At 48.2% G+C, this 26,538-nt stretch overlaps 1 protein-coding gene across 2 annotated transcripts in view; it reads right to left on the minus strand.

Annotated features, from left to right (window-relative positions):
- The window catches only part of SCNM1 (sodium channel modifier 1), a 395,472-nt gene that overhangs the window by 325,637 nt on the left and 43,297 nt on the right, over positions 1-26,538 (minus strand). For both annotated transcript variants that reach the window (XM_069649879.1, XM_069649878.1), the window contains exons 2-3: positions 1,408-1,478; positions 992-1,080 (exon numbers count right to left, since the gene is read on the minus strand). In XM_069649879.1, the coding sequence (XP_069505980.1) occupies positions 992-1,080; positions 1,408-1,478 (160 nt within the window). The remainder of the gene's footprint in view (positions 1-991; positions 1,081-1,407; positions 1,479-26,538) is intronic.

A 26,538-nucleotide genomic window follows, 5' to 3' on the forward strand; every position in this document is an offset into this window, starting at 1 on the left:
GTACTTTGTACTTTCCTAGCCTGGCTGCTCTGCCTACGCTCCCAAATACTAAGGTGGTGCAGCCTTATACTACGAGTGGAGTTTTGCACCGTCTCAGTTGCATGGTTTTACTAAGCCCTTAGTTAGACAAATTTTAAAGTTTATAACTTCTCTAATAATGGCGTTAGCCTAGTAACTCCACAAATAGTGACGACTACGATGGCGGAAAAAAAACAATCTGAGGCACCTCAACGCCATGAGTAGAGTACACGTCACACAGGGGATAGTATTACAAATGTGCCTAGTCAACGTCCTTTATGAAAACAAGTCATGCAATACTCTTACTACCACTAGATGTCAGCCTATGCACAGCATGTGATTCTATGCAGATCCACAAACCTCAGAAATGTGGATATATGGTTTTGTGCGACAATACTACCTGCTAGTTTAATTTCTCAGTGCATTCTTAAAGGCCTAATAAATAACTTTATTTTTATACATACAGTCTAAGCTGAATTAGTATGTGTTATTCTGTATGAACTCTCCCGAGTCCCTAGATCACCTTCGCTCACTCATAAGGCTAAGCCTTGACTGCTCTCTCACGATACTTTGATTGGATTTTGGCTAAAGCTTAGAGACTCCTTGTTCACCGTAACTAGGGTGGCCTCTTAAAATGTTCCCCTTAGGGTTCATTTTAGAAATCCATCTGAACAGTGGTGAAAGCAGTTTCCTCACTCTGTCCCATAACACACTTACTGGTGACAAAATAATAATGATTCCCTGAGATACACGTACTGGTGACAGATGAAAAGCTCGGCTTGACCATGCCTTGTAGAAGACTTTTTACAACGGAGGGAAGGCATTGCCCCATTCTGCATTCATAGTCGCAATGACAGGCCCTCCCCCAACATTTCCCTTCTGCACACTTACTAGTGTAAGGCCATTCACCATCTTGACCTGTATCACATGTTCTAGGGAAATGACACAATTAGTGGTATTGGAGCAAACTTACTGAGGACATGCTTCTTTCCTCTCCGATGGATGGTCAGCATATCAAGGGTATCGAACACAGGACGGTGAAAGCATACCGTGCAAGCATATCTGCAAGTGGAGCACAGGAAGAAAACTGAGTGTTACAGAGAAATTCAGCAAGTCATCTGCACAGCAAGCTCGCCACATCGTCATAGCACAGACCTTCGACACATCACCTCAAACAGACAAGCCCCGCACAGGCTGCAATATCTTTCAAAGGTTCAGTCTCACAAGCACTGACCTAGACACAACATCCTGAAAGGATTTGAATTGCTATTCTCCTAGAGAGGTCTTTCAGGACATGAAACACATCACTGAATGGCTCAGAACACAAGCCATAACCTTTCCTCCTCCCAATTTCAGGGATGCAAGAGCCAGAAATAAGGAAAAACACACCTGCCATTTTTCAGAAGAATTGCCTCGTCCTCTGGTATGAAGCTTGCCAAGAGATCTGCAACTCGTCTTTTCTATAATAAAAAAACAAATTCGAAACATGAGATATAACGTGAAGCCTGAACACTGCAGAGGCCTTCCAAAACAGGGATACACTTCTCCTCACCATTCAGAGATGGAGCCATTTGGCTGTAGAGAGTGTTCCTGCTCACAGACTATTTACAGGCACAATAAAATACACAGAGTGGTCAATCTTGTAATAGGTGCATCATGACTTTAAAAGAAGAACTTCCAGACACACAGACATAATGTCTGGAAAAGTGTCCCTGTATGAACGCCAGCAGAATGCTGTCTTAGGCTGAAAAATGCAGGTTCCATGGCCAACTGCATTTAGTTTGAAAGATTCATAAGGAAAAATCAAGAAAGAAAGTTAAACTCATGCACAATTACTCAGGAACGGGGTTTGGTCCCAAAATTAAGTAGCCACTTCATCAATAAAGTGGAAGTCTGCAGTAACTATCTTGAAGTCAAAGTGCAGCCTGTTTCATCCTCTTGTTTTGCTCCCCTGCACTCATCTGCCTCTTGCAAATGAACTAAAGTTTAGGAATATCTTGAAGCTATACGGCACAACGCAAGAGTACATTATCCAATATATTTTGACATGTTTTGTCATTTCAATACCAACTTTATTTTTACCAAGTTCCCATGTTGGATGAAAAGAGCGCTTTTTTTAGTCCTCTTTTGCTGCTTTAGTTTACATTTTAGGAGCAATCACCCCTTTGGGACTAGGAGGTCAATCCACTAAAAATAACACACCCTAAAGGTCAGGGCAAGTGGGATCCCACTGGGGTTAAGCCTCCCATGGAGGACACATCCCTAGTTAGGCATATCCGTTATCCTCCCTTGTCGCAATAATCCCATCGGGTTGTTGGCTACATGGGAATTTACAAATGTAATGAGTTACCAATACATGTATCTGGGGTGGTATGGTTTCTGACCCACTTCAGGCACTGTGCTCAAATGGACCTCAAGATAAGATAATGGTATTTTGCATCAGTATGCACCCTAATGACCCATTATGTCTTTCTTGCAGAATTATTCTCCACATTTGCATTGAGAAAAACACTATCCAATACATGTCATTTTAGATGTTTTCAGGTGAGTGATGGATTTCTCAAATACATTTTAAAATTTTAAATTTCATTTGGACACTGCCACAATAATATCTCCTGCCACTGTAGAGACTTCAATGACTTATTATGGCCTTGTTGCAGAATGAATCTTCACATCTGCAGTGAGAAAATATATCTAATAACTAATTTGTTCTGCGAGGTATGTCCCCTTGAGTCGTCTCAGCCACTCTCCACCCTACCTGACATTGGGTGATCTGATTCCCACTGTTCCTCCCTAAATTGCCTGTAGATGCATGGTTACAAAATGTCCTGCCCTCCCATGTTAAGATCCCCACTTCCTTGTTTCTCCGCTTCCCTAACCATGTTCTTCCCCCTATGATTGTAAAGCACTCCATAGCTTCCCAAAGCTAGGTCCATGCTCATAAAAACCCTCAATTGTCGAAATGTATTGTTCCAACAATCTTTTTTCCCTACACTTTCCAGTCATTTCTAATGTTAGAAGCCCCCATTGAATTTTCTTTTTATAACCTTAATTAATGCTAACTGCTATTATTCACTTCCCAATCATAACTCAAAGTAATGACCCATCAGAATGAGCCTGGCTATCAGAGTGAGTCTGACTACTGTGTTTAAGTAATTTTCTGATGCACTACTTTATCCATTAACTTGTCTAACGTCTTTAGTCTTCTGTACTTCAGTGCCATATATCCCCTTATTATGTTTAGGGAGATGCTTTTCTGGAATAACATTATGTGCCCGATGAAGGTGTCTTTATCACCATTAAAAAAAGACAGTTTAAAAAAAAGAATCAATGCACGATCGCTCATCGACCATTCCACCAATGTCAGAGACCTCATCAACAACAACAACTTGGATATCTTAGCCATAACTGAAACCTGGCTACACCCTGCTCTCACCATAGACATCCCCGCAGGTTACACCATCCTCCATTGTGATCGCCCTTCACACAAAAAGGTGGGGGAGTTGCTCTTATCCACAAAGATACCTTAGCCTTTAAAACCCTCCCTTCCATTGCTCCGTCCACTTGTGACTTACTCAGCACTAGGCTCTCTATCTCACCCACCTCCACCTTATCCATCCACGCCATTTATCATCCCCAGGGCCGGCCAATCCTTTGAGGTAGAGCTCTTTACTTCTCAGCACTAGCATTAGACCCACAGCCAAAGTGCTACTCCTGCGGCCTGGCTGAAAAGGACGCCCTCTAGCTGGCTAATTCCCTAACTTCACGTGGGTTTACACAGCGCATTTCCAGTCCAAACCACCGATTTGGAAGATCCCTAGATTGGATCGCTGACTTAAACTGCAATGCGGGGAACATAGTAATATCCCCTAATCTCTGGTTTAAGGGAGGCATTGTATCAAAAGTAGACACTGACAGAAGAGTTGCAAGTTTCAAAACCTTTATTGCTAGAATCAAGGGGTTTGGAAAAACTCCTATCTGGCCCTATAACTAAGATGGGAGCAATCTCGACCATCAAACAAAGCAACAGGCATAGCCAGTCTTAGTCAAACAATAAAGGCCTATACTAACAAAACCTAATGCCTGCCCTCACCCTAATACAAACTAGTGTGACAGAGATATGCATCTAAAAAAGGAAAAAAATCATTGGTAAAGCGAAATGTCAGAATGGCAACATAAGATCAGTATTGGGGACTTTCCTGCGCCATATTGCCTGTGTGGTGATCGGGAGAAGGATTACCCCCGAAAGGAACAACGAGAGTTAGCACCTACCCTCTCTTGAAAGGGATTGGCTGTGATTTTATTAAGGGACTTAAGCATCTCATGCTCTTTCTTAGCCTTCTTCTGGCTGATCTTGTCGCCAATCTGTGCCCTGGTCGGTCGTGTACTGACCAAAGGGGTTGTCTTCGTGACTAAAAGGCTCCTCATAAGTCTCCTCTGGCTCGAGGAACTCAAAAAGGTCTTCCTGAGATGAGTGAGTCTGAACTGGAAGTTATAGGGCAGGAGTCTTCCTCCCTGGGTCTCTTGGGGATTATATACCTCTCAGAGAAGTTCACAAATTGTGACATTTAGTCCTTGTAATGTTCAAACCTCGGTATATTCCACAGGGATGAACAAGAGGGGTCTGGAGAAGGGAAAAATGTGTGCAGGGGTTTGGGGGAGGTGATTTACTAGTAAAAGCCCTAGTAAGGGTCTGGTGGCCTTCAGAGTACTCCTCTCGAGGAGAGGAGGTGCTTATTGGCCGTTCCGCCCCCGAAACAATAGCCGTGAGACCCTAGCGTATTTCGGGAGCTGTGTAATGGTTTTCAACATGCCTGTATGCACCATCGCGGTTGTCGACAGCGTGGAAACCTTAGGAGTCGACACGCTCTTAGATGGTGTGTCGGTATTTGTGTCTTTTTTAGTGGAAACACCCTTAGCAGAATGACCAGTCGCATGCCGAGATGACGGTTTCGGGGAGGGTGTCGACCTGTTGCCGTTTGATGCTTCCTCGACGGATCCTTTTCCTTGGGTGGTGCGTGTGTGCCCCTGTCGCCAGGGTGTGTACTCTCCATAACAGTACCAGAGGCCTGCTTAGCGGGGCCAGGGACGGGCACCTTGGAACCACAGGGTTGCGCCGAAAGGCCTATGACCTATAAGTCGGAGCCATGGCTGCCGCTAGAGTCCTCGTCATCCAAGGCGACAGCGACGACGAGGGAACAGCTCTCAGCCTGCATTGCGTAGGCCGCCCATCGCTTTGTCCGCCTATCTTTTACCGTCTTAGGATGAAGACGTTTCCTGGATTTACAGGATCGCTCGTCGTGGTCACGAGGTAAGCACATTTTGCACTTGTGATGGGTGTCTTTCCAAGGGTATTTTCCGTTGCAAGATGGACAAAACTTAAATGTAGTCCTCCACAGCAGAGGTAAAAGGCGGCAGCCAGACCAGGAAGTGAAAGAGAGGGGAAAAGGAAATGCATCTTTGAAAGAACCAACCCAGGGCCCCACTCTCCCTACTGTAAAGGGCCTGGCCGGTGGACAGAGTCCACACGGTCGGCAGACGTCAAACGTGCACCTGTCACCGAACAGCTTCAAATGTCTTTGGTGGAGCGGTCCACGAAGTAGTTGTCGAAGATGAAATCAAGACTAGATAACCGTCGGTCGTGGGACAATTAAATAATTCTGCAATAACAACTCTAACTAGCGCCACATAAGGCGACCAATTAGTTGGGCAGAAAAATACAATCTGCGGGACCTCGATGGTGCGAGTGATTTTGGGTACACTACAAGATTTTGAGCCATAGAAGGAGGACAAGAAATAGAAACCAGTGGAAGCGGAGGAGGAAGTGTAGAAGCTGGAAAGAAAAGGAGAAGAGGTTATTTTCTCATGGATCCGAGATGAGAAGGATAGAAAACATTGAGTGTCATCAGCATAAAAAATGGTGTGAAAGTCTGAAAGAAGAAATGATAGAAGCAAGAAAACGGGTGTAGAGAGAAGATTAGAGGGTCAAGGACAGATCCCTGAGGGCCAACATGTTGAAGGAGCAGAGTAGAAGATGTATTAACACCCCAGGAAAAAGACTAAGTGCATTGAGATAGATCAGATTTGAACCATTTGAGGACAGACCCACAAAGGTCAAGAGAAGAGAGAGGCGGGCAGAGGAGAGTGGTCAACAGTGTCAAACGCTGGTGACCAATAGCATTGGTTCCTTTTAATTAAGGGCAAATATGTGTCTCATTTTGAGAGATCAAGAACAGTGCTTATCGTAGTGAGCGGATAGTAGAGAATTACACACAGAAACAAGAGCAATCTCTGTAGAATGGTGGGTGTGAAAACCAGATTGAAAAAGAGTGAAGCAGAGAGTTGGGAGTGAGAAGTAGAGACTTGAGAATAAGCATCCACTCCAAGAATTTCAACAGGTAAGTGTGGGAGAGATATAGGCCGTAAGTTGGATGGAAGGGTTTGAAAAAGGCTTTTTCAAAATAGGAAGGATAGTCGCGTGTTTAAAAGAAGAAGGTAAGAGAGGTGAGGAAGGAATTATTGAACAAGGAAGTAAGAAAAGGAAGGAGATAAGGATAGACTTTAAGAATAAGAGAAGGGGGCGCTAGAGAGCCCCGCAGCGAAGATGGCTGCGTTTCTCTAAGCTCTGCGAACGACCCGCCAGGAGGGGAAGCCGACGCTGCACCCACCAGGTGAAAGTGACATCCTACCGGAGGAGGCATAATCTTCCTTGCATCATCCACCTGTAGCCTGAGAATGGGCCCTTGAAACACCCCACAAGCATCCGGCGAAACCCAGGAGGCTGCACGGCTGGAGCTGCCTGGTGGGCCCAGGCTGGCGAGGAGGGAGGCGGGTAGCTCTGATACCGCACAGCCGGCTGCCTGCAACGTGTCCGCCCGGGCCTGATACGGCCTGTACCAACTAATATGTGCAGCGGAGTCGGAATCTAGAGCTGGTCGCCAGGTCTGAGACCAGTGGAGGAGGTGGTGTGGACCAGTATCCGTCGCCAGGGACCCCTGCGGAGTGGAGGGGAAGAGTCATGTGTGCCTGTCTGGGGTCGAGAGCGGATCAGGGGCCGAGCAGGCAGAGGCTCTCTGGCTGAGTGCGACCACCCCCCGTCCCACAAGCTCTGCAGGTTGGCATCCCGTGACCGCTCGCGTGTGCCTGTTTGACCCCTGCGATACACCGGTATCACTGCGGCAGCAGAGGCCCCGGGGGACCACACAGTCCGTCAGTTAACACAGCAGCGAGGCCCTCGGTTGCAGAGGGGATCTACACGTGGGAAAAAGCAGTTGACGCCGTCCCAGGTTAAGTAGGAGCCTGGGAAACCCTCCTGTGCAGGCCCCCGGAGAGTCCTAGAGACTACTGCACCCAGGATTCCAACGTGTGATTTGGAGCAGCTCCAAGCAGTGAGGCCAGCACCACCATACCTGTACAAGAACTGGTGAGCAAGCAGGTGGGCCAAGCGGCGCCTCTGCCATTCCTGCACTTGCTGCCCCATTATACTGCCAGCAACCCCCCCCCCCTCTGTGTGAAGTCCTTTAATCCTCTGGCCGACACCTGCAACGGCGCCTCTGCCATTCCTGCACTTGCTGCCCCATTATACTGCCAGCAACCCCCCCCCCCCCTCTGTGTGAAGTCCTTTAATCCTCTGGCCGACACCTGCAACGGCAACGAAAGGCAGGGGAGCCTGTTCTTTTAAAAATACTGGGTCTAGGCAGGGGATCCAAGTCAGCATTGCATGGTCCGGGGGATAGTCGGCTGGAATGCCCATAGATATAGATGTTGCTGTGGCTCCTGTGTGGCTGCAAACACGAAACTGGACGGAATGGCATATAAGGTCGATCAAATGCAGGAGCGCATTAAGAAAGAGAGCGGTTGGATATCCGAGTTGCAGCACCGAGTGGGGTCCCTGGAGGATGCCAGTGGAGAAGTAACACAAGCAATTTGCTTGCTCCAGAGGGAACTCATGGCCATTGGGGATAAAAACAAAGATTTGGAGGCAAGATCATGTAGGAATAATATCCGGGTGGTGAGAGGCCCGGAGTTTGTCCCGCAACAGAACATGGAGGTCTTCATGGAAAGGTTTATATAGGACGTCCTGCAAGCCCCTCCATTGTCGACACAACTTTTGGTCGAGAGGAGAGGGCACATCGCGTGTCGCAGGTGACCCACCAAGCCGGGCCAAAGCCTTTGCCCGATTATAGCTCACCTACTAAACTACAAAGACCTGGACGCAATCCTTTTCAGAGCTCGAGAGTTGGGAGACCTCACCTATGAGAACGCTAGGATTGGTTCATAGTGATTGTTTTGACAGTCAAAGTTTTGACTGCTGAAAGTTCCGACACAAAAGTGTGGAAAAAAAAAGGTTTCGAATTCCCCCCCCCCCCCCCCCAAAGCCTTGTTTTTTTTTTAAACACCTATTTAACTAAACACTTTACTATTAAAAAAAAAAAAAATTTGAAACTTTTGTTTTCGCCACTTTTGTGTCAAACCTTTTACCTGTTGAAACTATTTTTTTGAAACTTTGACTTGACACCCTAGGATTTCCTTCTATCTGGACTTCACTCCGTCTGTCCAGAAGGCTTGCCTCTCCTTCCTGGTGGCAAAGCGAGACCTCCACGAACGCAGGCTTCAGTACTCCATGTTTACCCGTCTAAACTGTCTGTGCAACATGGTGGCCAAACACACTTCTTCACGAACAGGGCAGTGCAGGACTTCCTTGAGGCGATGCCGAAGTGATGGGAGCTGAAGTGAGAAAGGGCGACGCGTCCGCATGTGAGCAAATATCTGGAGCCAAATATTGCTAGTTATCGGGGTGGGTGACCCCCTGGTTGGGTACAACTGTTCATAATCCAGGGCTCCTCAATGTTCAACACACAAAGTTTTCCCTGGTGGGAGATAGATATATATATATATATATATACATATATACACACACACACACACACACACACACACACACACACACTGACCCATGTAACAAATCAGTCCAGTTGCTGTTATTACTATACGGGCCTCCCCCTGAGGACAGAAGCGGTGGGCGGGTACTTGGGCAGCAGAGTCTGGCGCCCCCGGGCTGTGACCCATGGTAATTTTCTGGTTGGGGAAAGAGTGAGTGAGGGTAGGACAATTCACTGTTAGTTGGGGGAGGCCACAGTGTGTGTGTGTGTGTGTGTGTGGGGGGGGGGGGGGTTGCACAATGGGTGTTATGCGGGGACCCGGGGGGGGGGGGTTGGGAAGAGCGCTATTGGAAAAGCTGGGTGTTGTTATTTCAAAATGATTTGTGTCTCGACAGTACCTGGTGTGCGGTGCGAGTGAGCACGAGAATAAGACTGGGCTATTCAAAACAAGGTTGGGTTTACGGTGAGCTGTAAGGTGATTAGCTGGAACGTGCGGGGACTTAACAACCGGTGGAAGGCCCGCAAGGTGATCCAATAATGTGAGAGGCACGGTGTCAAGGTGACTTCTACAAGAAATTCACTTGGTTGGGAGGGGAAACAAGGGGGTCACCAGGTCCTCGGGGGTACTGCAAACATTATACCTCCTACTCTACATACTCGGCCGGGGTCATGACACTTGAGCACAAGTCACTCCGAAAGGGAGGTTTGTAATTGTCTCGGGATGCTGGGGATCCACAATGGTGACGTTCGTTAACATAGCCCCAATGTGGACGACCCCTCTTTCTTGGAGTCCTTACTCAGTAGGTGTCATAGGTTCCTTCACACCAACATCGTATGGGCGGGAGATCTCAATATTACCTTAGACCCGGTAAGAGATAGGTTGGTATGGGGTGCACGCCCACGATCCCGAGCAGTGGAAGCGCTGCAGAGATGCTTGTGTGAGTTGGAGCTGGGGGATGTATGGAGGTTGCTGTAACCGGAGGGGAGGGAATATTCGTTCCATTCAACAGGTTCATGGTACCTCTACATGTCTGGATCATATCATGGCGAGCCCATCCCCAATACATAGAATTACTTGCTGTGTACTTCTCCCCAGAACACTGTCTGATCACTCGCCCGTCCTCTGGTCCCTGGATTCGGATCCTAAAGGAGTCCCTCAATCCTTCTGGAGATTTACAACCACCGCCTTGTCGGATGCAGTATTCAAAAGCGAGCTGTTTAGCCTGCTCAAGTTATACTTTCAGGCACTGTCTCCACAATGAGCTGTGTGTGTGTGTGTGTGTGAGACATTCAAGGTGGTCCTGCAGGGGTGGCGGGTGCCTGTCCCTGGAGCTGGGAATGTTGAAAGTGATATGCAGACAGCTGTATGAAACAGAGCTAGAAGTCAAGAGCCACGAGGGTAGGGGGCGAGGAGATAGGAGGAACCGACCACAGCTAAACTGAGTGATGCATTAGACCGCTTTAATAATCTCACGGAGTGCAAAGTTAAAAACCTGGGGTGCTCGGCAATGGCCCGACGGTACGGGGAGGAGGGCAGGCCGGGTAGATTACTAGTAGCGATTATCAAACATGAAAAAGGGAGTGCGGACATAGCCGCTGTGCGGACAGCAGACGGCAAGGTGGTCATAAAGCCACAGGCCATACTAGACGCCTTCCGCCATTACTATGAGCGACTATATGCATCTAGAGGGTCGATACCGACAGCAGACCTAGAGGGATACGCAAGGGAAGCGTCCCTGCCGGTTCTACAACGGGAGGCGGTGGAAGCACTACCTGAATCTATTATGGTCAATGATATTCTGCTTGCAATACAAGCTCTGCCCTCTGCCAAAGCTCATGGCACGGATGGGAGAAAGGCCAAATTTTACAAAGAGCTGAGCCACGAGGTGGCTCAACACCGGCTGTCGGTGTGGGAGGAAGGAATGAAGGCGGGTCAGCTCCCCCCTTACCCCCCTCCTTTGCGTGAAGCCGTAATCGCGCTGATCCTCAAACCTGAGAAGCACCCCCTGGACTGCTCTTCATATCGCCTCATCTCTCTGCTGAACCTAAATACCAAAATCTTTGCTAAGGTGTTGGCAGACCGATTGCTCCCACACGTCACGAGCACTATTCATGCAGACCAGCCGGGCTTTATACCCGGAAGGTCGACCTCGTTAAATCTGTGCATGCTGTTTGCAATCCTTGCGCAGATTGATCCCAAAGTGCAGGCAGTGGCGGCCCTACTAGACATGGAGAAGGCGCTCGACCCAGTTGAGTGGGGCTACCTATTTGAGGTGCTTAGACAGGTGGGCATTCCAGAGTACTATCTGATGGCGGTGCGTATTCTGTACGCAGGGGTGAATGCTCAAATTGGGATTGGCAACAAGCAATCTCAGGCTTTTGACCTAGGCCGCGGAACTAGGCAGGGATGCCAGCTCTCACCATTACTCTTTGCAATCGCGACTGAGCCACTGGGGGCCCGACTGCGGAAATTTCATTGGCCAAGAGGCCTGGCGCTGGGCGGGACTCGAGAATTGGTGTTGCTGTATGCAGATGATGCAATCCTATATTTTAAAGACCCTGCAACTAATCTGTAACAACTGTCGCAAGGTTTGGGTAGGCCTCGGGACTTAGGATAAATTGGTCAAAGTCTATTTTATTTCCACTAAACGAGGCCACAGTTAAGCCCCCCCATGTACCGACAGATACAGGTGGGAGCAGGAGTCAGTTAGGTATCAGAGTGCAGGTCAGTCATGATGCCCGAACGTTGCTGAAAGAAAACCATATAGCTTACTTGAACACTCTGAGGTCCAAGGTAAAGCGATGGCGTAAGCTTCCCCTCACGTTGCTCGGTAGAATATCGATCGCTAAAATGGTGGTAGTCCCCAAACTCCTATATATTTTCGAAAACATCCTTGTGTGGCCAGGAGCCAGTTACTTTGCGGAGCTGAAGGCCCAGCTGGTCAGGCTGGCCTGGCACCCTCGGATCCCGCGAGTTAGCTGGGATACCCTAGTTCTCCCCTGGGAAAGTGGGGGCGTTGGTGCACCCAATATCGAGTTATACTACCTCGCAGCATAAATACTTTGCCTTCTACTGGATGTCCACTTTGTTATGCATGTGCGCAAAGAGAAATACTCAGTTTGACTGTTCACTCTGCAAGGAGTCTTGGTGTCTAGGAGAGTACCGGATAAATGTAAATTTAGCCCAGTTGCGTGCACAGTACACGCATGGAACAGGGCCCTGAAGCTACTGCGGGTCGATATTCCCCTTTGACCCGGGCCTTCAGTTATGGAACATAGAGTGCCTGCTACCAACATGCGATGAAGCTATAGACCAGGAGTGGCGGGGGAGCGGGATTGAACACTTGGCAGACCTATATCCAGGGGGCGGGGGCGAACATTTGTGTGCCAGAAGCTATTTTCTGAAAAAATGGGAAAGTTGTTTCAGCTCAGATTGCAGTATTTCAACATTCGAGCTGCCTTTTGAGAATGGTCCACATCGTTCCCCAACATGCCACCCACATTACCACTGTTGAAATTCATATTGGGCTCCCCGGCGATGAGAGGTGTGTGGTCTCTGCACTGTATGGGCTAATTCAACGCAACTCCCCTCGGGAGGCACTGAAGTGTAAACGAAAATGGGAGGAGGATGCAGGTGTCTCCTATATGGACAAGCGATGAGCAATGCTCTGTGAGCGTGCACATAGTGGGCCATTCAACACTCGCCTACAATTGATCCAATTCAAAACTCTGCACAGATTGTACCTAACCCCAAGCTTGCATAAAACCAGTTTGATTGCACCAGGGTGGGAAGCTGTCTGAGATGAAATACTGAAGCAGCGGACTTCCTACATATGATGTGGGCATGCCCTAGGCTGAGAGATTTCTTGGAAGGGGTGGCTGAGGCCGTTCCCAGAATGCTGGGGCACACTGTATCCTGTGAACTAATGTGTTGTATGTTTGGTTGGCTAACTGGTATCCCTAAACAGCACTGGAAATTGCTCACGACCTGTATGATAGTTGCTAGGCGATGTATTCTGATTAAATGGATTGGATCATCCCCACCAGGAATAAGGACTTGGCTCACAGATTTGGTTTGGCTTAGCAACACTGATAAAGAATACGGCTATTTGTGTGGTCAGCAGAACAGGCTGAAGAGCATCTCTTTGTGGCCTACCTACTGTCTCAATTCCCAGATTCAGACACCTAAGCTATGGGGCCAGAACCCTTGTTTGGTGACCCAGTGCCTAATCCAGGCTGAAAAACCTAACATTGTGCCTTGGATTGTTCCCTGCCAACCTTGCTGTTACAGGTCACTTGTTGTTGGGAAGGACCTGCTGTCAGCTTGATAATATTTTGCATATGTCATGTTTCTGCTGTTGCACATCATTTCGATACTGTACTGTTGAAATGTCTTGAGACGCGAGTCAATCAATAAAGAACGTTTTTAAAAACAAAACAAAGAATAAGAGAAGAGGGCAGGGTATCAAACGGGGCAGAGGTAGGGTTTGCTTTTGTCAGCAAAGGAGAGATAACAGCATTTACGAGGGGAGTGAAGAGAGATAGAGATGCAGGAGCTACAGGTAGAGGAAGGGAATAACAAGGAGGAAACGGAAGGAGTGATAGCAGAACAAAGATGAGTGACTTTAGAAGAAAGAAATGAGGCAGAATCAGTAGCGAAGAGGAATTCTTGGACTATTTTGAAAACTTCGTTTTGTGTGGTGTCAATTCGACCTGGTGCAAGTAATGGGCCCTTCACACTTTGATAGTTTCTCCCCTACAGTATTTTAGTTGCCAATGGTAAACCAGTTTGTCTGTTGAAATGTTGCTTCTTCTCTAGTTTCCGATTTTCTTTTCTGATAATATTCAAAATTTGGCAATCATTTCTTGTTCAATGTTTTGAAAGACTTTTATGGTGCTTAGATGCTCAGGTGTTTCAATCTGTGAATGTTGTTTGTGTGTTCCACTGTGTTCTTGTCTGAGTTTTGGTTCCAATATGGGGCTTGGTTGCTTTTAGTATTTTCAGGAGGGTGTAAAGTGTGATCACTTTCCATGATCTGGTTATTGTTGACGGCTCCTTTTGACGATTTCACAAGTACAGGCACTTCAATGAAGACAGTAAACAGGATGGAGAGGTGGTCTCCCCAGGGTACACAGAATAGAGGAAATGGCAACGTTGTAATAGCCGAGTATGCCGTCTATGCTGTATCTGGCCTTATCAGTAATTGTAAGCAATGTTTTCTCTTTTAGCAACTTTCCCTCCATGTTCTATGGATGCCCAAACTTTTTGCTTATGTTTTTACATCTTGTCATGACTTTTTACAGTGAAGGGAAACCTTCGTTCTCACTTCACTGGCCTTTTGCTCACTTGTTATGGGGAAAGTGACTAGTCCTTCTGATTGTCATTACTGAGAAACTATGTTTCCCTTAGTCTTTTTAAATGTTATCTATTGTGGGTAACTTTTTCATGTTGCACAATGCATTGCAATGGGGATACTTTTGTATTACCATAAAGTGTGAACAGAGGATAGCACAGGGGCAACGTGCTGGTCTTGGGAACAAGACCACGCAGAGCACAGAGGTCCGAATCCCAGATCCGCGCTTGGAAACCAAACTCAGGTACGGTATTAGACGTGTTATAAAAAAACAATAATTTAAAAAAATAAAAAAACTACACTCAAAAGGATATGTTGGTTACTTACAAATGTGCCTAAAGACAAGGTGGTGGTAGCAGTTACATTTTAGTAAGCCTTCTCGCGTTTACCGTTTGCGGCTACTAACTGTGGCTAGTGTTCCAACATGGCCATGATGCAAGGTTTTTCGCTTGTTCTTCATCCATTTTGTTCTTTAGCCTTCTTCCTGCCTTGCCAGGTCAGGATGTCCTTTTATGGTCACGCACATGCTCAGAAAAGCCTGCCACGTGCATTGTGTCCCAGGAAGTGCGTTGGGACTGCGTGGTTCTAATCCACATACTGGTACCAATAAGTCTGGTGTGCAGGCATGAGTCAGACCCACAGTGGTCCCTGACTGGATCGCTGCTGGTGTGCATGTGTGGGGGAGCTCTTTCCATTGGAGGGCTGAGTCCGATCACTCATGTGAGTTTGGGATATGAAGAGGCACCCTGTAGATATTCCAGCAGATCTGAAGAGGAGCCAAGAATCCTGTATAGCCATGCAGAAGAAGGAAGATCAGTAGGAGCAACCTGAAGAGGCTTGGCAACCAAATCTTGCTGCAGTCCCAGTGGAGCCCTGCGGGCCTACTGATCTCAGAAGACCCTCATTGGTGCTTTGACCGTCTGGATCGATGGGAGCAACCAGTCTCGACCTATTCCCATGGCCATGTGAATTGGAGTCTTCGGAAGTGTCCCTGGGCCATCCAGTGGGCTGACCAACTTCAGTTTGGGCTAACGCGAAAGAAGCATTGCCATTCCGAGTTTTCACTCGGAACATCAGGTGTCTTCAGCTTGTCCTGGAAGTATCCTTCCCGCAAGATTTTGGTGTCTCGGCATCGACCGGTCCAGAGATAAAAGGATGCCTTCAACCGTGACAACTCTGACGCCCGCTGTCTCCGTGCATCAGTGGCAATCCCTGAAACTGGCTTTCCCGCATCTAGTCAAGGATCCCGAAGAGTACTGCATCGGTGTCTGATGAATTGTTCCACTAGAAGAGGTTGCACACAGCTCCTGTGCCCACCCAGAACTCTTCTTGCACCCGCAGCTCCTGGGCTTCTTCGACCAGAAAAAGAAGGCAGGAAAACCTACCTCTGGCAACCCTCCTTCGACCTACCAAGTCAGAGGAAAAAAATCGGAGTACGGGTGGTGAGTATTAACAATACTTACAGGTGCTCCTATCTCCACCCTTTAAATGTTTGTGAAGAACTTTCTTTTATAACCTATTGGCTTTGATAACACTTGTTCTGAAAGCCCTCCAAAAGCTTGAAAAGCATTTTACTTACTTGTATACTCCTTGGGCAACCTTTTGGACCCATCTTCACATCCTCGGGAACCATCCCCACGCATCCCCCCTTCCAACCCGACCCCACCCTCCCCCCTCAACTCCTAAAACTCTTTGGGAACTGAACTTTGGGCAAAATGCCCCAATCAACTTAGGGTTGAACTTTATAAGATACGGTTGTAATTCCTGTGGACTGCCAGTGCTATAACTAATTACTTGCCTTCCCTTTCGGGTATTGTGGGGGTTAATTGATTATTCTGCACTGACTGTGATCGTATAAATGTTTCATATTGTTCGTCTGGTGTGATAATACCTGTTCTAAGTCATTTTCCTAGTGTGTTTTTAGGCCTATAATAAATATAATATTTATATAACTTATTGTCCAAGTATAATCTTTGATTGCTTCACTGAGTGGACTCATTGAGGACCCCTGACCCCCTCACCTCTCCCGAGATTTAGCCTTAGCCACTCTCTGTGCTACCCTGATTGGTTTGGCTAAACTCTGAAAAAACCTAAGGGCTTTTCCCTATCTATTCCCTGGGGATCCTCTTCTAAGGTGTCCAGGGGACAGCCATCGCTGTTGGATCCAGACCCTGGGGGTGGACAAGCGAGCGAGGATCACCTGGGTAGACAGTTCTCAGGGATTGGAAAGGAGGAGCCTGAAGGCTAGACATGTTATTCCCCCCTTTTCCAACACCCCCCTACCCGACATTTCCTCCACCTTCATATGCTGTTGTGAATCCTGTTCCATTAACCCCTCCCCTATTCCAACAGGTACCAAGATAAAAGGGAGGCATAGAAGAATCGGGAAAAGGGAATTAAACATATTACCCCGTGTTTTACAGCAACACGATTATTCCCCTTTTCCTGACAGTATTTTACATAATTTTCCCACAATTACCAGGGAACACTACAACTCCCACAATTCCATGTCCCCACTCAACTGCCAAAGGACTGTGACGAAGAAGGCCATGTTGGGAGTCACAAGTATTACCCATAGGAATCCATGGGCAATGGATTCCTGTGGGCATTCTCTATTTTGTCCCTTTAATAAGGTCAGGCAGAGTCAAGCAGGGCTAGGCAGCTACTCAGACCTGAATCCAATAAACTTTGCCAGCAAGTATAAAAGGTGGAGCACACAGGCACACTTTGAGCGAGCTGGGGATGCTGGACAGTGCTTGAAGGCCAGGAGGATAGAACAGCTGCTAGTAGAACCTGAGAGCCTGGAGGAGGACGGACTGCCAAGACACTGAGCCTGTGAGTAGAGGGGAAGCTGCAGTGTGGCGAGGGAGCAGTGTCTCCAGGCAGCCAAACCAGGGGCAGCTGGAGTTTGCTGGCAGTGCCCAAGCCAGAGTCCCTCCCCTGGGTGAGATATTGAAGCCCAGGCAACTATGGGGCAGGTGGCGAGACACTTACCTCAGTTTGTAATACCATTAAAAATCCCTTCTGCTCCCAAGATCGCCAGAATGCTGCCAAGGGGAGCTAGCGAAGTGGGAGCAAAACAGGAGAGATGCATTGTGGGACTTAACGAGTTCCAAAATATGAATATTAGACACATTTGTTTTTGAGAAGCTGATCGAGGCTGGGTACGAGAAGGAACAGCTCTTCCAGAGATACTGTTAATCATGCTGTGGAGCAGAGCAGAAGAAAGCCGATCCGGCGGACTGTATTACCAGGAAAGCCCCAGTGTCACCAGAGTGAGGCCAGGGTGGTGGGTAGAGCCCACCTGTGAATCTTACCAAGATTGCCTGTTCCCCACCCAGGATGAACAACCGAGTTGGGGAGGCACGAGCGAGGCAAAACACATTGAATAGGACACGCTCAAGAGGCTAGCATCATTAAACGGAAATGGCACATTCAAGATCGTGCCAAAACAGGGAAGGGTGGAATTGCAAAGTTACATCAAGTGGCTGGTGTTCTGCTGGTTGATTTGGAACCAATAGATGAGACAGAAATGTGTGAATCTCCTGTGGAATGGGGAGTCTCTTATGGGGATTTGACGAGTGAACAAACTGAACATACTTGGTTCACTGATGGTTTAGCCAAATATGTGGGGCCTGAGCGACACTGGAAAGCGGTATCGTACAATCCCAAAACGAAGAAAATTCTGACAACATCCAGAAAGGGAAAGAGTAGTCAGTTTGCGGAATTGTATGTGCTTTATCAAGCATTGAAGCAAGAAGCGCCTGGTCAATGTTATGTGTACACTGACTCATGGTCTGTGGCTAATGGACCGGCTGTTTGTCTGCCGATATGGCAGAAGAAGGTTGGAAAATTCATGCCAAAGAATTATGGGGCAAAGAACTGTGGCAAGATATCGCCAAAATGTTGATGCATAGTAAAGTGACTGTATCATGTGGATGCATATTGTGCGACAGACTCATTGTAACGTTGGTTCAATTCTGTTGCAGATGAACATGCCAACATTTCAGCTATGGACACAAGGCCTGAGGAAGATGATCTGGAGGGGATTGCTAAGTGGGCACACCAGAAACGTAGGCATCTTAGAGAAAAGGCTACCATCAGGTGGGCACAAGATTAAGGAATTAGCGTTCCCTTAGAAGTAGTAAAAAAACTGATTTTGCAATGTCCAGTGTGTCAGCATCAGAAACAGAGATCCATTCCACATGTGATTCAAGGCACATTGAAGCAAGGTAAACTACCTGGACAAATTTGGCAGAACGATTACATCGGTCTGATGCCAATCAGTAGAGGCTGTCAGTATGGGTGTACAATTGTGGACACGTATTCAGGATACTTGATGGTACGCAGTTAAATACTATTACATTGCTAGATCAAGTGGCAGCGTACTATGGCCTGCCTTTGCAGAGTCAAAGTGACAATGGGTCACATTTCAAAGGAAACCCGATTCAGGACTATTGTCAGGAGATGGGCATTGAATGGATTTTCCACTTCCCTTATCACACCGATGCTTTGGGATTAATTGGAAGAATTAATGGTTTGTTGAAAGAACTCTTGCAAAAGACAGTTAACCATACCATAAGAAAAAACTTGGAGGCACCTCCGTCTACCACTTAGCCGCAAAAACCTGGAACAACATCCCAAAAGAAATAAGAAATACTGAAGATCACCTAAAATTCAGGAAATCACTAAAAACCTGGCTCTACAACACCACAGACTAAACCAAGAAACCGAAACTGGAAAAAAGGATGACTAAACCGAAAAGACACAGACATCCCTGACCCGAGAGAGTAACGCCCACAGCACCTGGACGGATGACACCGGATAGACTGGAACACAGGCGGCACGCTCGGAGACTGAGTCAACTACCCCAGACAATCCTACCAACACTCTCGCACGCCTACTTAATCACCGCCAGGTACCACACTGGTGTGGAATTATCAAGATATTGGCAATCACCCCACTACCTGAGAGGTTGTCATTGGCAGGTGCAATGGCCACAGGAGTATGAACGCAAGATAAGGGGAGCTATGAGAGAGCATGTTAGAGGCGGGGGCTAGAGGAGTAAGGAACCTGTATGCCAGTCAGACCCAGATCTGGACAGAGCCACAACAGGGGAGACGTAAAAAAACTGATGGCTTCAATTCAGGATGAAGACGCAAACTTACCAACCCTACTAACAGTTTCCCTTTCTGCATACACCTCTCAAACTCCAAACCAAACACAACCAAAACCTACAGCACAACAAACCGCACAAACTTCACTACATTACAACAACAAAACAAAAAAAACACACATAGCCCTGTACAACAGTACACAACGACTACGGGCCGCAAACACCCCAGGAACAACCAACGGACCCACCGGGCTGAGGCCGCAACAGCACATCAATGCTCTCTTGCACTTTTCCTGCTTCCTCCCACTAACCAAACCTCCCACCTCTTTCAGAGCCACCAGAGCGCCAAGGGACCAGTCCGGTGGTGATAGTGCAAATGTCCTTTAACATTAACATGTGAAACCTCCAACTGGTTGGCAATTATCCTGTGGTAACTTTTTTTTTTTAAACTGTTTTTATTAATTTTCAAAACAAACAAATACAAACCAAACTGGCAGCACTTTTTGCAACAATCACATGAACATCAATTAGTTAAGACCACTGCTCCCCCAATACCTCCCCCCTCAAGAGCTTGTTTGTCCTTCACTTTCCGTATCTGCTACGTGTGGCAGGGTATCACCTCCTGAGTCTGCAGAATTTGTTATTGTTCCAAACAGTCCTGCTATTAATACTCTCCATGCCATCAGGGTACCCACTTCTTCTTCCCCACTCATGCTACATGCCTCCTGCCATACCACCGTTTCAGCCTCCGCCCATTTCTGCAATTCCCGCCACCATACCTCCACCCGTGGCTTATGACACTGCTTCCATCCCATGGAAATCCTCCGTTTTGCGAGCACATATGCCAAGTCCTTCAATTTCCCAACATGTTTAAGTTTCCGTGGTCTGGGAAACCCTTCCAACATGCAGGCCCAGGCCGTACCTATAATAAGCGTGACCCCTTTGTCCGCTAGTTTTTGAGCCACTTCTCCCCAGAAACTCTCAATCACTGGGCAAGACCAAAACATGTGTCATATCAGCATTTTCCTTGTCGCATTTTGGGCACGCTTGTTGTCCCGCATTTCCGAACTTAGATATTCTCATCAGGGTCATATAAGCTCTGTGCGTTATATACAAAACTGTATTTGTTGTAATCTGGCATTTCTTGACACCTTCTTGTGGTATCCCATAGCAGGCTCCCACATCCCATCCTCCATCTGTGTTCCCACCTCTGTTTCCCAATCCAACCTCAAATGCGTCAACTCCTTCCCAACCCGGGTCATCACCATCTCATACAATCTAGAGATCTCATGCCCCCCTTCTGATATGTCATATATTGTCCCCATAGTGGCGTCTGGGTCCTCCACCAATACAGTCTCAGGCCAGATTTTACGAATATTCTGCACCAGCCTTAGGTACGTGACATACTGGCCCCTAGGCAAGCCTGTCTCTTCCCCTAGTCCTTCAAAATACCTAATGGTCCCCTCTTGCCAAACATCACCCAATGTAACCAGCCCGACCGACTCCCAGTAGGTCCTGATTATCATCCTCTGCTGCTTATCTTCCCCTGCCAAAGCAACCAACGGCACCTGCGGGGAACATCTTCCACCCCAGCAACATCATTCCCGGGCACTCCCTCATTTCTGAACTAGGCAACCAAATAATTTCCTTCAGGTAAAACGGAGTGCAGTCCTGTCCAAACAGCCTAAATTCGGGAGTTGCCCCATCAGAGAGCCATTTGACCACATATTGCAATTTACCAGCTACATAATAGGCCTCAAAATTAGGCAGCTTAATACCCCCCCCTCTCATGGAAATTCTGCAACTTCCATAGCGCCACTCTATTCCGGGTGCCATGCCATAGGAAGTCTCTGCACATACTATTCAGCTTGGCAAAAAACTTGTTAGGTATCATATACGGAATATTGCTGAAAAAATGTAAGAGCTTAGGCAGGACCACCATTTTAAGCATCGCCCCCCGTCCCATCATTGCCAGCGGCAGCTTCTCCCAAAACTTCATGCTTATACGGATTTTTCCCACAGCCACCTCAGTGTTATGCAAATGTTCCTCCTCTACCGTATGATACACATCTATTCCGAGGTAGCGGAAGGAACCAACCGCCCATGGTATCGGCAACACTGGCAACCGCTCCGGAAGGGTTCCTCTCCAACTACCCCATGGGAATATGCTCGATTTTTGGGGGTTCACCGCTATGCCAGACAGTTCCGCATACCTTTCCATTACCTACAGAATATACTGAAGATTTTCCTCCGGATATTTCAAATATAATAGCAAATCGTCAGCATACAGGGATATTAGGTGTTTCTCACCCCCTACCTCGATGCCTATCATGTCATATTGTTGCCGAAGGTACACTGCCAGGGGCTCCAGGGACAGAATATATAACATTGGGGACCAGGGGCACCCTTGTCTGGTGCCTCTGCTAAGTTGCCACTTCTCGGAAATCACCGCTCCTGTACGAACCCTAGCTAGCGGCTCAATGTACAGCAACTTCGCCCACCTAATTTAGCCCGGCCCCATCCCGTATTCCCTCAGGGCCTCCAGCAACCACGACCACCTGACTGAATCGAAAGCTTTGACTGCATCTAAGGACACAACCGCCATTTCACCCTCGTTCTTGCTCCCCCATTCGACCACCCGGTGGAGTCGCCTATGGTTGTGGGTTATATTCCTGTTGGGGACATAACCTGTTTGGCCCAGATGTATCAATTTACTAATAACTCTCCGCAATCTATTAGCCAGGACCGCCGTCAATATCTTGCCGTCCTGATTCAGCATTGACAAGGGCCTGTAGGAGCCACAGCTGTGCCCTGGTTTGTTGGGCTTAGGGAGCAGTATTATGATCGCTTCTCTAAGCGATTCCGGCAACCGGCCCACCTCAAACGATTCATTAAGCATTTCTAGCATGCGGGGGTGTGGGGGCGGGGGGAGTACCTCCTCTCTATATGCTTTATAAAATTCGCTAGGAAGTCCGTCCGCTCCCGGGGTCTTACTGGTGGGCAGCTGCCTCACCACCTCATCCAATTCCTCCAAAGTAATCGGTGCATCCAGCTCTTCTCTTTCTTCGGCACTAATCTTAGGTAATCCAATATCTCTTAGAGTTTCCCTTATCTCCTCTTGGCTGCCCCCCCACCCTTTGTCCTCATAGTGCCCTGTAATAATCCAAGAATGCCTCATTGACTCCTTCTTGGGTGTCCGCTACCTCTCCATCCTCTCTGGTTATCGTCCTAATCGGGGGCCTAGGGGTTTCACTCTTGTATAGCCACGCTAAGAGGTGGCCCGTTTTATCCCCACCTGCATGCTGCCTCTCAACATACTTCTTATAGTTAAGGTTGCAGAGCCTTTCCCAAAGTTCTGCACACCACTGCTGTAGTTCAAGTACTAGCTCCGCATCCCCCCTCCACTATTGAGTTCTCTTTCCAGTTCATCCTCAGCTCCCCCTAACTCCGTCAGGACCCCACCCTGCAGGCCTTTTGATTTAGCGATGGCAGCACCCCGCAACACCACCTTAAAGGCTTCCCAGAGCGTGCCTGCCGAGTCCACACTGCCAGTGTTCTCTTTGAAATAATGTATAATCTCGTCTCTGATATCCTCTCTGAAGACCGGATCCTTGAGTGCCTCAGCCCCGAGGCGCCACTTTGGTATCCGCGCCCTGGGGTGGCAGTACTGCCACCCCAGGACCAGAGGCGAGTGGTCCGACAGGACCAGAGGCGAGTGGCCCGACAGGACCCTCGCTTTGTATTCTATTTGGGTGGTCTCTACCACCACATCTGGCGTGGCAGAAAAATAATCAAGTCTCGTATGCAGTTGCGGGGCTGAGTAATGCGAATACTGCTCCCCATTAGGATGTTTCAGTCTCCAAACATCTGCCAGCCCGAAGTCGTTGAGCAGCGTCTGCAACGCCCTGGCTGCTGGGGTGGGCCTATCAATCTTATCATCAGATCTGTCTACCCTGGGGTTCAGCACACAATCAAAATCCCCCCTCCAAATAACCGCCCCACACACACACGTACCCAGGTTGGTACAAAGAGTCCTAAAATATGCTGCCGTATTTTGATTGGGGGCATACGTATTTACAATGCACACCTCTTTATTCTCCACCAGCGCCTTCAATGTAACCATCCTCCCCTCTGTATCCATCACCTGCTGTGTAAGTTGGAGCGGAACGTGCGGTGCCACCTAGACCAACACTCCCCTAGCGTAGGCAGAATACGGAGAACCCACTACAATACCTCTCCACTTCTTCCCCACCAGCTCCAACTTTTCCCGCGTCAAATGCGTCTCCTGCAACAGTGCAATATCAATCTTCTGTCTTTTCAAATACATCATAACCTTGTTCCTCTTTAAGTAACTATTGAGTCCCCTGACATTCCACGTTACGATCTTAAGATCCCCCATAGCTCATAAGTATCCTCCCCCCTTCCGTGCAGCCAATCCCACCTGCCCATGCGATACAGATACAACCCTCTAGCTTTCTTGTAGCCTCATGTACAAACTCGAACTCCCCATAACCATGTACACCCCAAACTCCCCACTTCCCTCCCCACCCTCCACCCATTCCTTCCCCAACACCACACTCCCCAACTGCTGCCCAGCTCTATCCATGGAACTCAGGCACCCCCACATTTAGCCCTGCAAGCACCAACCAATGCCCAAAGCTCAGTAGGGTGAAGTCGCCCTAATGGCTGGCCACTTAACTAAGGTCACTAAGTGGGGTAAAGAGATCTGCTCTGCAAGGCTCCCCTAAAAACAGCAATAGTCACAGTGCTCATAACATGTTGTTTAGTGGTCTGGCCTTCTCTGCCTAAGACCGCTCAACTGACTATAATCAAGTCCCAGCGTCCTATTCCGCGCCATCTTGTGGCGCCCTCCTCGTGCACTACTTATCTCCTCCATCTCCTCTTCCCGTCCAAACGTCAAGTTCCTAGGGGCATCCCTGCGCGTCGAGCCATCCCATGGCATCCTCCGGAGTCTCAAAAAACAAAGTCCTGTGTTTATGAAAAACTTTCAATTTCGCCGGATACAGCAACATGTATTTATGGCCCGCCTCTCTCAATCTCTGCTTTACCGTTCCAAAGTTCATACGGCTACGCTGCACAATCAGGGTATAGTCCGGGTAGGCCGTTATGTTTGCCGCCCCTCTTTTAATCGTTCCACCCTTGCGGAAGTGTTCTAGTATCCTCTCCCGATCCCGGTAATTAAGGATTTTGGCAATTACTGGCCTAGGTGGGTTTCCCGGCGGCGGCTTCCTTGTCAGAGCTCTATGCGCACGTTCCACCGCAAATCCCTGAGATAAAGCTCCTCCGGGTATCTACTGCAACAGCATAGATTCGATGAACTCTGTGGGATTGTGGCCCTCTGATCCTTCTGGCAGGCCCACGATGCGAATGTTATTCCGTCGGGCGCGTCCTTCCGCCTCCTCCGCCCTGTTCTCCAAGTTGCCCACTCTCTGCACTAGGGCATGCAATTCGGCCTTGTGGGAGGCACAATCCGCGGTGTTCGGGCTAACCTCTTTCTCGAGGGTCTCAGTGCGCTCCGCCAGAGACCTGACGTCCTGTCGAAGTAAATTCACCTCTTCCTGCATCTCACCGACCTTAAGGTCCAATGTCGTTTTCAGCTCAGTAACGGCCAGTTCAAGTTTAGCCTCCCAGGCCGCCTTCAGGTCCGCAATCGCAGCCAGGACCTCCTGGTTAGTGCCCGTCACAGGCAAGCCGCCTGCAGGCAACTTATCCTTGCTCTTGGAACTTTCCGGACCAGGGGACGTCTTGGCGAAGTCGTCCAACGTGGGCTGCTTCGCTTTCGGTCTCACGGTTCTATTAGACATGATTCTGCAGCAGCTGGGCACGTTCCAGGGGGCCACTCTCGAGCCAACCCCAGGCGAGACCTGTCCGCTACCATGGGTCGTGCTTTCCGACAGCTCCACGGAGTGGGGGGGGGGGCACACACAGTCCACAAACTCTGTGAGCTTCTCACGCCGAACTTTCCATGCACAGTGTCCCTCTACTTCGATGCGTCGTAGTGCGGCCTCAGCCCTCTATCACATGCCCAAAGGCCTACGCCAGTAGTAGAACACTCTAGAAATACAGGCCGATTCACGTTAGTATCCCAACATAGGTACCTGCGTACCGCACAAGTTACAAATACGCACACAGTCCGCTTCTGTCGCCCGACCACCGTGCGGCCTGCTCCTTCCTTTGTTCCGGTCGTTGATCCGGTCGTTGATGGGCCATTTTGTTTTGTCTTCCGTCTCCGGCGCTCCTTATCTTTTTCACACAAAACTCTGCCATTCCTCCCACGCCTTCCAAAAGTTCACCAAGCGCAGTCAGTCCGTTCACACACCGACGTGTGTTTTCAGCAATCATAGGCACGTTGTTATGCACTATTTCGCCAGGATCACTTCAGGAGCTCGGGAGCTCCTCCAGATCGCGTCCTCCTACATGGCCCTCATAGCCACGCCCCCTCCTGTGGTAACTTTACCTACACCTAGATTCCTAAAAATATTTCTGGTGGACCTTGTGCTTTACACAGCTCGGTTTGATGATGTTTCCTTTACAGCCTGCGATTCATCGTGCTACACGTTCTACACGTTCTGTGAACGTTCTGTTCTGTCGCCAGATTGCAATTCTAATGTGCATTTATTGTCTGAACCTGAGTTTTTAGCGCTTGCATTTTCTTTGGTGGGTGTATGGGGGTTGGCGGCTGGTGGTTATAAATCCTTGATTAGATTAGCTTGTGTAGTGGTTAAGGGGCTTAATGAGACCTCTCAAGCTTTGATGGAGCTGCTTTAAGTCGGCAGACATTTTGGAAAGGCTATTTTCCAAAACAGAGCTGCTATCGATTATTTGATTTTAAGCATAATTTGGGTTGCAATGCTCTTGAAGGGATGCGCTATTTTGATTTAAATGACCATTCCCCGTTCTATTGAGAAACATATTAGTAATTTAAATGATCTGATTTCCCAAGTAACTCAAAATCAGAGCGGGAGTTTGTGGGATCAGCTGTTTTCCTGGATTCCTGAAGCATTGCGTTATGTTTTGGTTTGCGTTTTTGTTATTATTTTGTTGTTGTTGTATTTCATGTATTCCGAATTTAGTTGGGGTATTTCTTCGGTTTCAGAAACCGTTTGTTTGGGGGCACTGTTGAGCGCCGAACAAGATGGCCGCCTGA

The sequence above is a fragment of the Ambystoma mexicanum genome, chromosome 1p (genome assembly GCF_040938575.1).
Source record: "Ambystoma mexicanum isolate Mex_15411 chromosome 1p, UKY_AmexF1_1, whole genome shotgun sequence".
NCBI classification, from domain to species: domain Eukaryota; kingdom Metazoa; phylum Chordata; class Amphibia; order Caudata; family Ambystomatidae; genus Ambystoma; species Ambystoma mexicanum.